Consider the following 15,518-nt stretch of genomic DNA (forward strand, 5'->3'; position numbering starts at 1 on the left):
CTTCAGAGCCTACCAAGAGCCACATGCTTTTCCAAACAGCTTTCAGAAAACTAGTTTTTGCTTGAAAAAGAAGGAAGTTTCCTATTGTTCTCATACAGAGGACAGCTCTGCACGCCCGTCTCCTCGGGGGCCACGCCGCACCGCTAAGCAGCGCAGCCCGCCCTGCGGCCGCCCGCCTTTACCTTGCCGATTGAAGTCCATGGACGGCTGCTTGCAGTCCTGAGCGCGGTGCCCGGTGGCCCCGCAGTTGTAACACGACAGATTGCCACTCTTCTTGTGGCCGGAGCCGCTGCTGCTGCCCACCAGCCCCGGCGCCTGGTACACGCCCGCCGCGCCCGCCATGAAGCTCTGCAGGGGCGGCACGGCGAACGCCGACTGGCCGCCCAGCACGGGCTCGGGGGGCACGCTGCCGCCGTAGGGGAGTGCACCACGGGGAAGGCGCCGCCGCCGTACTGCTGCGCGCCCACGTAGCCGCTGCCGCACACGGGGCTGAAGGGCAGGAAGGGGAAGGGGAACACGGACGGCCCCGAGAACGGGTGCTGGAAGTAGTTGGCGTAGCTGACGGTCAGGCCGCTGGAGCCGCAGCTGCCGCTGCACCCGCAGGACGTGCACACGACGCAGCCGGGCGGCGGGGCGGGCGTGGGCTGCTGGGGCGCCGACTGCTGCTGATGGTGGTGGTGGTGGTGGTGGTTCTGGGCGGAGGCGGGAATGTTCCCGGGGGAGCCGCCGCCGCCGCCCCCGCCGCTGCTGCTGTAGAAACTGCTTTCAGGGGCCGAGGAGAGCGCGGGGCTGGAGCTGGGGGCCGGGCAGCTGGGCACGGTGGCCATGCTGGCGAAGGACGTGGAGGGGTGGCTGCTGGAGGAGGCAGTGTTGCTGTTTGCACAGAAGCTGCCCTGCAGGGGCCCCACGGGCACACTGCTCATCGCAGAGAAGGCAGCTTTGGTGTTGGCGGTGTACAGAGCAGTCCGGGGGTTTATTATTGCAGGGGGCACGCTTATTTGCACGTTATTCGAACAGGGAGTTTGCCCAGAAATGGCAGAATCCGCAGGGACAGATGAAGACACCAGAAGTTTGATGGGTGGCCGAGCCACGTGGAAGACCGTGCTCGACGTCCCCGCCGCAGCAGTGCTCGCCTCCCCGCCCGGGGCCGGCTGCGGGGCCGGCTTTATCACCCTGTCCAGCGCAGATGCATGCACGACTTTGGCGCGGGGACCGAAGGAGACGGTGGGTGACACAGAGCTGCTCTCCGCCAGTGCAGAGAGGACCTGCAGGGGCTGCTGGGGGGTGGGCGTGGGTGCCGCGTCGATCACGGCATGGCCGAAGTTCTTGTCCACTTTGATGCCGCCTCTTGGTCCCGAGAGTTTACTCCTTTCTTCTAGAGACAGCAGTGAGTGCACGGAAGGTGGGAGGAGCTTCATGTCCGCACCCCCCCTTTCCGACTTGTGCACGGAATTCAGCATCCGGATGGGCGCCAGGTGCGAGGCCGCGGCCATCATCTGTGGGGGGAGGGGGTGGTGGCCCGACGGACTGGAGCCCGCCTCGTTCTGCACTGGGAGAACCTGGGCCGTGGGTCTGGCGGAACTTGAAGCGAAATGGTTCAGTAGCATGACGGGCTTCTCCTTCTCCGAGCCCTCCAGGTGCATCTCCACACCTACAGACGGAAACAGAGCAGTGGACACGGCGCCACGGGCCAGGGCAGAGGGAGCAGAGCGCGCACCAGGACGGGCGTCCTTACGTCTGTCGCTCTCCTCGGCGCTGTCCGAGCTCTCTTCCCGGGCCTGCACCCCCATCGGGCTGGGCGAGGAGCTGGAGCACTCGGAGGAGCTGCCCTCCCGGGCCGTCTGCTGAGGGGGCTGCTCCACCTCCACCCGCAGCGCTGCGGAAAAGGGGCGGCGACGTGGGTCTTGCCGGCCGACGCCCACCACACCCTCCCCACCCCGCTGACCCGAGGGAACGGCTGCGGGTGTGAGCACAGCCGGGCTCTGGGCCAGGTGCTGCAACGCCTCCCCACTCACACGGTGGACAAGAAGAGACAAGGGTCCCCTGGCCACCACAGTGCTACAGAAGTCACCTCCCAACACTGAGGGACATCCCATTTTATGAGGCCAAGGGACGGAAGACCTTTTTAGTCAAATACCCACTAAAAAGATACACTGCATGTTTTTCTTCCTGGCTTCCTGTTACTCTTGATACTTCCGCGGTGTGAAGAAAACCACGGGCCAGCTGTCCCCATCGTCCCACGCCCATCTGCGGAGGGGAACAGCTAAAGCCCGGGCCCCGCACAACAGGGAAGCCGCGCTCACGCACGCGGGGGAGTTTCAAGATGGACCCTCGAGGCGAAGACCCACACAGGACCTGTCTGCACCCTCCTGGGGAAGAAGAGTATCTTCCTCTGTTTGGGGTACTTCCTTCTCTTTCCCTCTGGCCGTGTAGCTTCTGGATCTAATTCTTTTGCCCAAACAACTTCAGGAGAGTCACCGGTCTCCAGCTTCTAACCCAAACGTCCCTTCTATTTTTTAACGGTAGAAATGATAAAAGCTAAAATAATGAGCAGTAATTGTAAATTCTAAAAACAGGCAAATGGCAGGAGTGTGTGTATGGTCTGCGGTCTAATAACTACCCTCAAAAGGAAGAACCCGCGACCCCCCATCAAGGCCACCCCGCCCTCACCCACCTGCGGCGTGCGTGCCCCGCACGGTCTGCACGGGCCCGACGTGGCTGGTGGGGGGGACGCGGGCCACTCCGCTGCTGGTGACCGGGGGTGGGGCTGTGGGGTTCAGGCACCGTTTCTCGGACTTCTCCCTGTGCAACAAGACAGCACGTGAACAAGTGAGTGTTCGGTCTTCTGTTAAAGAAGCTTAAAGTCCCCCAAGCTCTGCTTTCGCGCGCAGATTCCACCCAAAGGTGACCGCCTCCAAATACCCTCCGAGGTGGGGACAGTGCATTCTGCCTCGTCGGATTCGCTGCGAAGGGCCTTTCCTCGCACACCCAAACCACGTCCGTATGACTGGAAAAGTGTGCGCAGGGCTTTGACGAGCAGTCAAAGTAACGCAATCCCTGGCATTAGCAGCGAGTGCAGCCGGCCCCTGGGCAGTGTAGGGGCGCTTTCGGAGCGACCCCTGGCTGAACACAAGCCCACGAGGTGACCCACCTCAGAATATCCCTGGGCCCCAGACGACCACTGCGCTGCTTACAACCAGTACAGTTACCAAAAACGGGAAGAGCCCACACGTCCTCACCTTCCCTCTTTCAATAAACCCCACCCGTGGCCTCCTGACAGCCTCTTAATACACTTGTCTCCTTTGTTCCGCCTCAGGTGAATTCTTTCACTTCCCAGGCCACCCGACTGTCACCCCACATGTGGGGGCCCCCATCCAACTGAGACATCCCACAGATACCACATTCAGTACATCAGGAATGAAAAGGAACAGACATTTCGCAGTTTCCCACTTACTTCTCCAGCTCCAGCTGGGTCTTGAGTTTTTTCTTCGCTCCCATTGTGAGGGATTCAAATTTATTTAGATCTTCCTCAGTAAGGCTCAGAAACTTCCACAGAAGAAACAGTACAAAGTTACCGAGAATCAATTAGGACTCTGAAAACAAAGAACTTGGAGTACAATTTAATAAATGTATTCTACCAGTAGGATACGTAAACAGATCAAACCTAACTGGTTAATAAAAGTCTTGGGATCAGCGACTGCCTTCAGTTCAGCTCATGATCCCAGGGTCCTGGGATGGAGCCCCCCTTGGGCTCCCTATTCAGCGGGAGCCCGTTTCTCTCTCACCCGCTCCCCCTGCTTGTGCTCGCTCTCTCTTGCTCACTCTGTCAAATACCTAAATAAAATATTTAAAAAAGCCTTGGGAACACCAGAACAGTCCATTGCTAAATGATGTGGTATCCCTCGTTCAAAATATGAAATTCTCACTTCACATATGAGGCTAACAGGCCATGTGCACCGGGCCTTCGGCACACTGCCTGGAAAGGACAGGGCACCTGGAAGGTCCGCGCTGTGCGGGCAGGTGACTAAAGAAAATGTCTTGGCAACTTCCACTTCTACAGAGACCGGGTCTCCGGAAGTGTCCCCTCCTGCCCAGGGATCCACCCCTCAGATGCAAGCCATTTGTCCTCCAGCACACAGGAGGACTCTTGACTGCTCTCTTGTCTCAAAATCACCACCATTTTAGGCTAAAGCCAACTGTGTTGGGAAGCAAATGACCCAGAGAATCAGACGCACCTGAACTGAACGGCTAGCTAACCCGCGGGTCCTCCACCCAGCACACACAGCACGCTGGCTCTCACGACAGTGCACGTTGCAATCTGGGACTTTATGGCAAAATTCAACTCCTACAGTACATCAAAACTTTTAAACTGATCATGAGACAAAGTTGGCAATATCTGTTGTCTTGTAGGGTTCATGAACCCTAAGCCAAGAGTATTACAAACATACCTAGAAGCTACTTATTATGTACTAAAAGCTTGATTTCTAGGTTCAGTTGCAGATTTCTGGACACATGAGATTTTTATAGAGATAAAAGCACCGAGTGACTGTATCCAGCAGGGGGCATCAGAGCTCAAACATGGCCATGGGTCAAATTTAGTTTTCTCAGGGACGCCAAGACTTCAGAAATTCCAGAATTTTCTTGAACAACAAAAAAATGTTCGTCAAAACTCTGTCATAAAAACTAATTTCCAGGGCGCCCGGGTGGCTCAGTCCCTTAAGCGCCCGACTCTTGACTCCTGATTTGACTCCTGATTTCAGGTCAAATCATGATCTCAAAGTCCTGAGATCAGTCCTGGGGGGCTCTGCGCTCAGCAGGGAGTCTGTCTGAGATTTTTCTCTCTCCCTCTGCCCTTCCCCCACCCCCTCTATCTCTTAAAAAAAAAATCTTTGTAGGACTGCCTGGAAGACACATAAAATTCATCTATCCCTTTCAGCTGTACGACCCTCCCATATAGGCATCCAATCATGGACAGTCTAGACATCCAACTCAAGCCCTCTAGGAATGCGGTCAGAGGAGGACCCCAGGTTGCCTGCCTGGTCACCCACATACCTTCTCCATGGTGAGCTGTTTGAAGACAGGGTAGTACTTGTGCAGACGCAGTTTCCTGAGCCAGTCGAGGATCCCGTTCTGCTCCTGGGGCTGAGGGGTCTGCAGGCTGGAGGGCATCAGTATGGCGGGCGAGGTGTCCATCTGGGCCCGGTAGGCCAGCGCGGGGCTTGCACCCCCCGTGTGGGAGCAGTGGGGCAAGGCGGCTGCACTGGCCGAGTGCTGCATGTGGTGCTGGGCGCCGCTCTGAGAGGAGGGGATGCCGGCCACGCCGCACACAGGCCTGTGGGAACAGCAGAGAGGTGGTCGTCACAGGACCGCAGCCTCCACCACACCCGGGTGGGCAGTGGGCAGCTGCCACGTGCTGGGCTGCATCCAAGGCCGTGCCCACCGCCAGCACCAGAGCCCTTTCGTGCCCTGGAGCTGTGGGTGGGTGTGCCCACATACACAGATGTGCACCCATGTGTCCAGGTGCGTCTGCGGGACGAGCCTGCGAGCAGGCACGCGTGCACATCCGTCTGTGAGCACGTGTGGGCGTGCCACCACCGGGCTTCCGGCTGAGCTGCCCGGTGTCTGTGACTCCATCGTAGCCCGACACTGAAAATCATCGATTTCAACGGACTCCTAAATCTTTAATCTCTGAATGAACTTCCCGTGACAGCGAGTCCTAGCAGCAGGCTGCATGGAACACTCGGAATTCCGCGTTCTGCCCTTGGCCCTGCCAGCGCCGACTGCAAACCCCCGACGTTTACGGTGGACTCGGTTCGCAGCAGGCCGGGGTACAGGAAGCCCCCCCACCGACTGCATCTCACGTAAGCATCCGCAGTGCGTATCACTGTCTGTGATGCTGGCCCAACGTCACGGCAGCCTGGTACCCGAGCACCGCCACAGGCACCGTGAGGCCCCCTGCTGACTGGAGCAGTGACTCTGCCACCTCCTGGGCACAGGCGCTCCCTGGGAGCTTGTAAAAATGAAGATTTTCTGAAATTCTGCTTTCCTAGGATGCACAGGGCCCGGAAATTGGCATTTGCAATGAGGGTCCTTGGGAATTCCAACTCCAATGGCTCAGAGAACCATTTCTTTTTTTACATGGAGAAATCGTAAATTGCAGTATCTCTACCCAATTCCCTCACAATATTATTCAAGACTAAGACCAAAAATGACTTCACTCTACAAACAATTGTTTACACACAGTCAGAGGTAACCTCTACACTGATCGGAAATGTGCTGGCTACACAGGATGCCTCACCTTCCAGACACGCCCATCATGGTACCCACTTTAGAGATGGAAGGGGTGCCAGGACCTGCAAGTTAAGATAAACGTCATGAAGTTTACAGACAATAAAGATGTTTTTGTCTTTATTTAATCACATTTCACAAACTCACTTGGACTTTGAAGCTGTTGGGTGGGAGATGAAGTGCTGAAAAATTTCTTAACGTGGTCATTTTTTAATACGTGAGAAGGTAACGAAGCCAAATACCTAAAAATTAAACAAAGTGGTTTTATCAGCATTAAAATGGTTATTACCAAAAACTAATGGAGAGAAATTTTAATTTTCAGTTTAGAGAAATACCCTGAGAGAAAAAAGTAAATGGAAGTGCCACAACCTATATTCTCCCTGCTTTTATTCAATTCCTGTCTTGATTCCTACCGTTTCCCCACACCCACCGCATCGCCCTGTGCGAGGGCAGCGGGCTGATACGAGAGCACAGTCGGGCCCACCGCCGTCTCCTGCAGCGTGCGGCTGCTGGGCCGCATCCCAGTCACTGGTGCTGGGATGCCAGGCCTGGACCCAGGAAGCAGGCCTGCCCCCTCTGCCCACTGACCTGTGCAGGGTGTGCTCAACGGCCAGGAGACCCCGGCTCATGGGACTTTATCGGGCCCTAGTTTTGTCCTCCAACAGTCTCAACTTTCCACTATGGGACAGAAACAGTAGCTGGATTTTATTTCATCAGACTGTCAAAATCACATGAAGCAGTGGCATGTACTGTGAAACTCCTTTACTCATATCCTCAAAATCATGCCTATGTTACCAGCTCCACCAAGTTCTCCATAACTGATGAAAGTCCCCAGGGACAACAGAGAGACCCAGAACGCTGGGATGACCAGGCAGCCCAGGCGTGCACCCACCCCGCTCTGGCCACGACACACATCGCCACACAGGCCAGCAGGTGTGGGGCAGCCTTACCTCAGGTCTGCTTCCAGATCCATGTGGTTTCGCTCTACGTAAAAGGAATCTGGGCCAGCTAAGCAAGGAATGAACTTCTCCAGATTTTCTTCAGGGTACAGCTGGGGTAACTGAAAGAGACGGAAAAGCATCGGACGCCTGTCAAAATTCACCTGACACGGGCCTCTTCTGGTTGAGAGACGGGCAGGCGCTAGATGCTGACACCTGCGGGACACTACAACCCACCCTGCCCTCAGCTATCTGCGGCTCTACTCCCACTCAGAACGTGGAAAGCCATGAAAGAACATGGTGCCCACCACAGCACGTAAAAACCTCCACAGCCTACATGAGCGCACCCATTCGTGAACCCATCGGGAACTCCCTTGCAAGGTCACCACATGAACTGAATTTCAAGAGGGACCTGCCCCTCCAAGGAGAGACAAGACACATGACCTGTCTCTGCTGTGGCAGAACATGAGGAAGAGGTGGCCGCCATGCCAGCAGGCAGAAGAGGTCAGAAGATGGACACTTCCCGCAGGCTGAGTGTGGGCCAGACATCGGTCAGCCAAGAGCCCCAGACACAAGGGGAGTGTGCTCCCCTTCCCGAGCTCGCTTCCACAGGAGACTGGAGAGAGCCTGCAAGGCAGCAGAGGTGGGGCCTGGCTGCCCCTTGGGGCCCAGCAGGAACTCCTGTGCCTTCCCTGGACCCTAAATCCAAGGCAAAGGGCCTTAAGCCCCTGGGGGAGGGACAAGACCCTCCGTTTCTGAGGCTGCAGCAGAAGCCCTACTGTCCTGCCTCGTGGGGAGGGAGGGAGTCGTCCTGGCACAAGGCCACCGGCAAAGACACCGTGCTTCTGGGGGAAGGTACAAGCACAGCCTGCCAGCCCTGAAGAAGGCGAAAAAGCCCTCCTGGGCTGAGGATACTGCACCAGTACAAAGAGGAGGTCAGCTGCTGCTGGGGAAGAAAGGGGCAGGGATGCCGAGAAAGCCCCCCAGGGCCCTGAGCCTGGGACTGAGGCTGGACCAGGAGGACGGAGAACGCCCCACCCCCATCACAAGTCTTCACCAGGCAACAAGAAACCGCAGTCTCCCGGGCGGGGTGGGGGGCGGTCAACAGAGCAGGGAGAGCCCCTCCGGGCCATGGACACACAGGACTGCTAAGGGCTAAGGGTGAAGTCAGACCACTGAGAGGAACTTCTTCCCAGGCTCAAGGTACCAGCCACCCTCCACCAGAGGAAGGAACCTGCAGCCCTCGGAGACGCTGGAGGAAACTGCAGCAGCAACAAAACCCAAACCCAGCTCAACTCCTGACGGGACCAAACCGAGGACCCCACTGAGGGCCTGAGAGAAGCAGCAGGATGCCCATTTCCGGGTAGATACACTGTTCCCTCAGTCTCCACATTTTTTAAACATCATGTCTAATATTCAGTCAAAAATTACAAGATACAGAAAAAAAAGTAAGAGGGAATGAAAAGTATTGTGAAGATAATCATCAGAGCCAAACTCAGAGATAACGAGATGTTGGAACTATTAGATAAGGGTTATAGAACAACTATGATTAACATACTGAAGGATTTAGTGAAAAAACGGACAACATGCATGACAACAGATGGGAAACCTCAGCGGAGAGATGGAAACTTTATTAAAAGATGTGTCAAATGGAAAAGCTAAGAAAAACAAGAAATCAGAACAACAGAAAACCATGGTCCCAGAGATGAAGAGCTCAGCATATAAAACAGGCAGCCTGGGCAGAGCTGCGGACTGGACATCGGCGAGCCTGAGAAAAGGGCAACGGAAATTGTCCAACCAAAACACACAGCGAAAAGAGCAAGACAAACAAAAAGGGCACCCAAGAGCTGTGGACAATGTCAAAGGTCAAAGGTCCAGGTGCACGGAGCTCAAGTCCCAAGACAAGCGAGAGGGGGGCAGAAGAAAAATCTGAAGAGATAATGGGGACAAATTCTCCAAAATTAACAAGAGACAACAAACTAGATATCCAGGAAGGTCAGAGAACGCAAAGCCAGGTGAACATGAAGCACTGTCAGCACCCAGTGGGGTCAAAGTTCCCGCCAGCGTCAGCGCAGTCCAGAGCAATGAATTCTACAGACAGAGAGGCTAGGCACGCGGGAGAGGAAATCTGGCATTCTCCGTGTGACAGAGGAAAACACGAATTCCAGGGGAGGGTCAGGACTCCCAGAAAGCATGGCTGACAGGCCAAGAGGATAGGCGTGAGCAAACAACTTCTGTCCAAGCTTTTAAAATATGATCCATCAGCTGGATTTTCTCCTACAGAATTACATCTTTGATTTTATAGTGAAAATGTTAAGACTCGCTTTGGAGACACTTTCGATATGTCAGTCCATGAAACAAAGGGGACTGATTCAGATGCTTTGGCTAAAGACAGCGGTTCACCGTGATGGCCCGGGCCAGGGGACTGCAAACACATTTCACTGTGGAGGTCCGTATGTAGGTATGTAGGTAAGGACACGTGCCTACGTAGGGAAAGTGGTATTTATTTAGTAGTGGAACCTTTTGTTTAGATGACATTTGTTGAAGCAATCAGAAAATGAACAGGAAAACCCAGTATGGACAACAGATGGAGCTGGGACTGGACTCGCTCTGTCTTGGCTGCAGAGGAACCGAAGCAAACACCCTTCAGCCGCCTGTGCGGGTCACAGCGTCCTGCCTCTTCTCTTTGCCAACAAGTGCGAGGAGCACAGATCGTGGCATCGAGGACCACGTTTTCATGGTCGTGCACGAATTACTTGCTCTGCCACTGAAATCACTCTGCAATATTATCGAGAGCCTTTTAGTTTTTGTAAGAGCCCTTAATCACCTTACCTTTGAAATAAATTCAGTCACTTCAGAGGAAGATTTGGTTACTGATGTTACTGAAGAATCAGACCACAAGACCTTAAAAACAAACAAACAAACAAACCTTAAAAACAGACGCCACGTACGTCCCTCACAACACACCTGTCCACGGAGTCTTCCCGGGCACAGGTGCAGTGCGCATGCTGAGTCCTAAGTGCGGTGCGCCTTGGGAATGGGGTAGTTCACATCCCCCGACTCGTGAGAAAGAAGTTCACATAACTCAAGTCCTTTAAGCTGCACTTCCTGTCTCGTGCAATTATTCAAATCTCACCAAATTACTCAAGCATGGAGTCTGAGGCTTACTCCACAAAACTGTATGCAGTCACCGACGAGCACAACTGCTTGTGTGTGCCAGTGCACACCGTCCTCAAGGGGACCCCCTCTCAGCTGAAAATGAGATAAGGCCCCCGCCCTTGGGAACCTGACAGAACGGGGGCCGGGGCAGTGAGCACTCGGGGCGCGGCGGGGGTGCGGGCGGAAACCTTCAGGAGAAAGGAGAAAGGGCTCTCTGCAAGCGGCTCTACCGTGCCAGGCATGCCCGACACCCGAGCACACGGCTGCGTTTCCACGCTTCATGTGGCGGGTGGGCGGCTCATGTCATCACTGCATCCCAGCCAGTCCCCTCAGATGGACTGCAGGTGTCCTGGAGGGAGTTCTCCTCCCTCCATCTTCCCAGTGCTTCTCCAGTGTTTCCTGACCACCTCGGGGCGCGAAGGGCTGGTGGTGGGGGCGGCACTCAGACATGGGAGCAGGGCGGGAGCTGGGCTGGGAAGCAGGGACTCCACCCCAGTTAGAGGCGAGCAGGGGTCAGGCAGGAGGGCCACAAGGAGGATGAGACCATGAAGCAGGATTTGGCCCTCAGATCCAGAAGAAGCCATCGGAGGGCTTCAAGTCACGAAGTGAAACGATCAAAAAGAAAGCATTACATTTGAAGTGATGGAGCAGATGGAGCGTGGCAGTTTGAAGACCCCTCTGGCTCCCGCCACCCGTCCGCGCCTTCCAAAAAACAACCCACTGTGGCTGCTGACAGACACGACGGCCCCTTTGCTCTGCTGAACCCCACGTGAGTCCCTTCCGTCCCCACAGCTGCCACACCACAGAACACCTGCGAAGGTGGCCATCTCCTCGAGCTCCCAAGAAACACAAGCCAGCAGAGGAAAGGGGGCTCCTCCGTGATCTCCGAGTTCCAGGCGCCCGGGGACACCAACGCGACACGGCAGGTGCAGGCGCTCCCGGAATGAACGCGCCCCGCCGCCCAGATGGACCTGTGCCCAGCTGCAGATCCCCGCCTCCTTTTGTCGGAGAAAATCTCACGCCAGCACTGAACACAAGTCCGGGGCAAGCTGCTCCCAATGAAACACCAGCGCCACCTATGATTAAAGCTAGAAACTTTCTGGTCCTTAGATATTGGACCCAAAGCACGGCTGACATCTTGTGTTTGTCACAGGGCAGCACGAGGCGGAGGATTCTTCTTTTCCTTGCGACTCTTACACCAAGATCAAAACCCGATTCTCTTTCTGTCCACATTCAATGGCATGAATGCATCTTAAAGCCCACGAAACACAAAACCCAACATCCAAGAAACAAGCGCAGCACAGACGGATCGTGTTACGTTCAAACAGACAACGTGCTTCCCCGACGATGATGCCTCTGCACCATTACCACAGGCTGTCACCTTCTCATGCTTTACTTTTACTTCCAAAAGGAGCAGACACTTCAGTCCAAGGCAGACAGAAAGCAAGGACTCGGTCCCGGGCTGACGTCAGCACCACCACGCTCTGCAGCGGACGCAGGCTTCCTTCACGCTCACCCTCGGCCTCACCCGCCAGGCCCGGCCCTGCACCAGAAGAGGGGATGGGCCCCAGGAGGGGCAAGGACACACAGCATCGACATGCTACACGCGTCCTGTCAAATCCAAGGTGGCACCAACTGTAAGCCACCCCATTATGTTACGCACCACCAAGAAAAAAGCTGCCAGAGAAACGACGGCAGCGCGGCTTCCTATCACCTGCACCTGTTCACAGAGCTACACAGCCTCACTAAGCCAGAGCATAAGTGCACACAAAAAGCCAACATGCACAAAACAGACACTTAGGACTCATCACACCACGTCTCAGTCCTCTGACTCACGTGTCAGCTCTGCCCCCAACGTCCCCATGTCCCCCACAGCACTCTACTCTGGAGCACAGGGAGCAGCCCAGCTCGAGGCCCTGCCCACGGCTCAGGCCGCACCATGGACGTGAGCCTGCGGCCCGGCACCAGAACACCTAGCGCCGGGCCTCGAGGAGCTCAAGGCAGCCAGGCGGAAACACAAACCATGTGTGGAGAAGAAAATGGTTTTAAAAGACTAAAAACCATCATTAATATTCTCAGTGATCTAAGAAAAGAAAAACATAACCAAGAACAGGATGCTATGAAACAAGAATCGTCGGAGAACAAGTATTCTTTGAAATTAAAACCAGGACAGGAGTGAAAAATTCCACTGATGAAGAGGGGAGATGATGCAGTCCTCCATCAAGTAGATCAAAATATCAAATGGAAAGAAAACAGAAAAATAAATAAAACAAAGGACGAGGCGTGAGGTCCAATATGCAGACAGCAGGACTTCCAAAGGAAGGACACAGAGAAACACAGAGCAGAGGAAACCCAAAAGGGAGCATTCAGGATGGGGCCCCCAAATTATGGACCTGAGTTCTCAGGTTAACAGGGCCCACCGAGTCCCAGCACAATGATGAAAACAGACCCACAGCCAAGCACGGGTGAGGAGTGTGCAAACACCCAGGACTGAGGAAACCGTAAAAAGTGCCAGAGCTCAGGATCAGGAGGTGGGAAGTCAGCAGCGCTCTCCGATCCCTGAGGAAGAGCGAAGCCCAGCCTCCTTCTCAGTCATATGTCGGGGTGGGGGTGGGGGTGGGTAAAGGCATGTCCAGACATGGAAGGCCTCAAAGTAGGACCTCCCAAGTGCCCTTCTAAGAAGCTACCAGACAGAGGATGACATAAGACCTGAGAACAGGGGATGGCGCCTGTAAGGCGGGAGGGGCCACGCAGGTGGGGATGAGGGGGATTGCTGGGGCCCACCGAGGGCCATCGGGTCCACGTGCGAGCAGAATCACAGCTCTGAGATGGAACCAACAGGACTCTGAGCCTGTCTGAGCACAATGGGGGGACTCTAAGACAATCAAAGGGCTTTTGGGGTGAAGTCATTTCTAAACACTTGTCCCTAAGCAAAAAACAAACCAGGAAACACAAAGACAACTCGAGGGAGAGCCCTGAGCACATGCCAGGTGGCTCCAGGACCAGCAACCCTCATGCAGTCACACGAACCCCACAGAACCACTGAGGTGCTTGTCAAAACACACTTCCCTGCTGCTCCTGGCAATGTTCGCAGAGTTACTGGACTCCAAACTCTGCAAGAACAGCAGATGAAAACGAAATTAAATTTAAAAAATAGTTGTCAAGACTCATCTTTGCTAATGGCTATAAGATATTCAGAGCAATTAAGATTATTTTGAAATGAAATAATAAAACTTTCAAGGAAAAGATATAGCACTAAAGTAAAGGTAATGCTTGGGTTCTTCAGAAAGAATGGTTTTGAATAGCATTGTCCTACAGTTCTTTCTAAGGTGCTAAAATTCTACAGTCTAGAAAGTGCTTCAAGGGTTTGGGTCATCTTCTGATATCTTCCCTCTCTATCCTTCACTTTGAACAAGAAATATTTTTATTTAAAAAAAATTTTACTTATTCCAGTTTCTCAACAGTGAATCTGGGAAAACTGGCAAAATCGGGACACTTCACATGTACGTACTTCCATGCTGACTTTATATGTGCAGCCACTCGCTTCCTGCACACCGATCTGACCCCTGAGGAACCATTAAGGAGCAGCTCCGACTCCAGGACAAACACAGCCAACCCCATGGACAAGGACGGAAGTGCAGACTCCTATTTGCAGGACACGTTTACATACTAGGAGCATCTGGAAGCAGCTACGCAGGCTTCCGTATACAAGAAACCCTTCCTCTGTATCTGGAAGACACCTATCCATAACAAGTGAAACTAGAGATAAACAGGACTGAGGGAATGGTGGGCAGCCATGGAGGCCTGCAGGAGAGAGGGTTCTCTGCGTCCCCCTCTGCTGCCGGCACGGCCGTCCCATCGCAGCTGACGCTCCTGAGAAGGTGTTTGACGGCTCTGGTCCCGGTAGAGTAGCTGCTTATTTCCACATACAAGAGACACCTTACTTAAAGGACAATTTATTTACTCTTCATTAGTTGGGGTTCTGTGGACAAAAGGAAAGGCTTCGTTTCAGGTAACCTTTTTTTTTTTTTTTCAAGTTTCACTGAGTGATAATGGACGATAAACCACACCTGTGTAAAGGGCATAACATGATAAGCCTGGACAATGTTTTCATCCAGGAAACCATCACTCCCATCAATGCCACGAACATGTCCATCGTCCCCAAAAGTTTCTCCCTCCTCTCCCCAGAAAGCCACTGTGTGCCTTCTGTCACTCTAGACGGTTTGCATTTCCTACGGTTTTATGTAAATGGGCTCACACCATGTATCATTTTTGGCAAAGGGTCTGGTTTTTTTCACACAGTGTCATTATCTGAGTCTCCTCCACATTGCTGGTGTAACAACAGCTCAGACCTTTCCACTCCGCGTGGTCTTCCATGGTGTTTATGGAACTGCCATGTGTTTATCCATTCTTTGTGGACGGACACTCAGGGTGGTTCACTTCAAGCTGGCATGAACATTCACGTACAAATCTGTGTGAACACGTGCTTTCTTTTCCCGCGGATTAATACCTAGTGGTAGAACTGACAGGTCATACTTTAGGGAAATGTTTAACTTTTTATAAAACTGCCAGAGATTCTTTTCCCTTGCAAAGAGGTTATACCCTTGAGCACGCGCGCCGGGCCGCCAGGGGAGAGGCCCAGCGGCGCCGTGTGGCCCCTGACAGCAGCCGGCCGGCCCGCAGGCGCACAACGCCACCTCCCTGTGGCTCTAATGGTCATTGTCCTAACGACTAGTGAGGCCGAACATCTGCTCACGTGGGGTATTTGCTCCGAACGTCTCTGCTGAGGTGTCAAATCTCTGGCTCGTTTTGTACTGGGTTGCTCTCTTATTTCTGAGTTGTGAGAGTTCTTTATCTGTTTGGAATGAAAGCTGTTTATCGAACATGCAACGTGCAAATATCTCCTAGTCTGCACCCCTGTTCTGCCATCCCCTCACGGTGCCTTTCGAGGAGCAAGTTCAACACTCTGATCGAGCCTCACATATTCATTTTGTCTTTCATAGATCATGTTCTTAAAGCCATAGCCAAGAAATCCTGGCCTAGCCACACAGTCTTGTATGCATTCTTCCAGAACTTTTACCAGTTTATGCTGTATTTAGGACTATGATCAGTTTTTTTTTTTTTTTTTTTTTT

General features: G+C 53.8%; 1 protein-coding gene across 1 annotated transcript in view; it reads right to left on the reverse strand.

Moving 5' to 3' along the window:
• ZCCHC14 (zinc finger CCHC-type containing 14) overlaps positions 1 to 15,518 on the reverse strand; it is a 57,326-nt gene that overhangs the window by 4,177 nt on the left and 37,631 nt on the right. The window contains 10 exon segments of the mRNA XM_034672507.1: positions 183 to 422; positions 425 to 1,651; positions 1,736 to 1,876; positions 2,675 to 2,802; positions 3,455 to 3,546; positions 5,053 to 5,332; positions 6,299 to 6,353; positions 6,436 to 6,530; positions 7,239 to 7,348; positions 10,059 to 10,130. Of these exon segments, the coding sequence (XP_034528398.1) occupies positions 183 to 422; positions 425 to 1,651; positions 1,736 to 1,876; positions 2,675 to 2,802; positions 3,455 to 3,546; positions 5,053 to 5,332; positions 6,299 to 6,353; positions 6,436 to 6,530; positions 7,239 to 7,348; positions 10,059 to 10,130 (2,440 nt within the window).

The sequence above is a fragment of the Ailuropoda melanoleuca genome, chromosome 12, assembly GCF_002007445.2.
Source record: "Ailuropoda melanoleuca isolate Jingjing chromosome 12, ASM200744v2, whole genome shotgun sequence".
In the NCBI taxonomy this organism is placed as follows: Eukaryota; Metazoa; Chordata; class Mammalia; order Carnivora; family Ursidae; genus Ailuropoda; species Ailuropoda melanoleuca.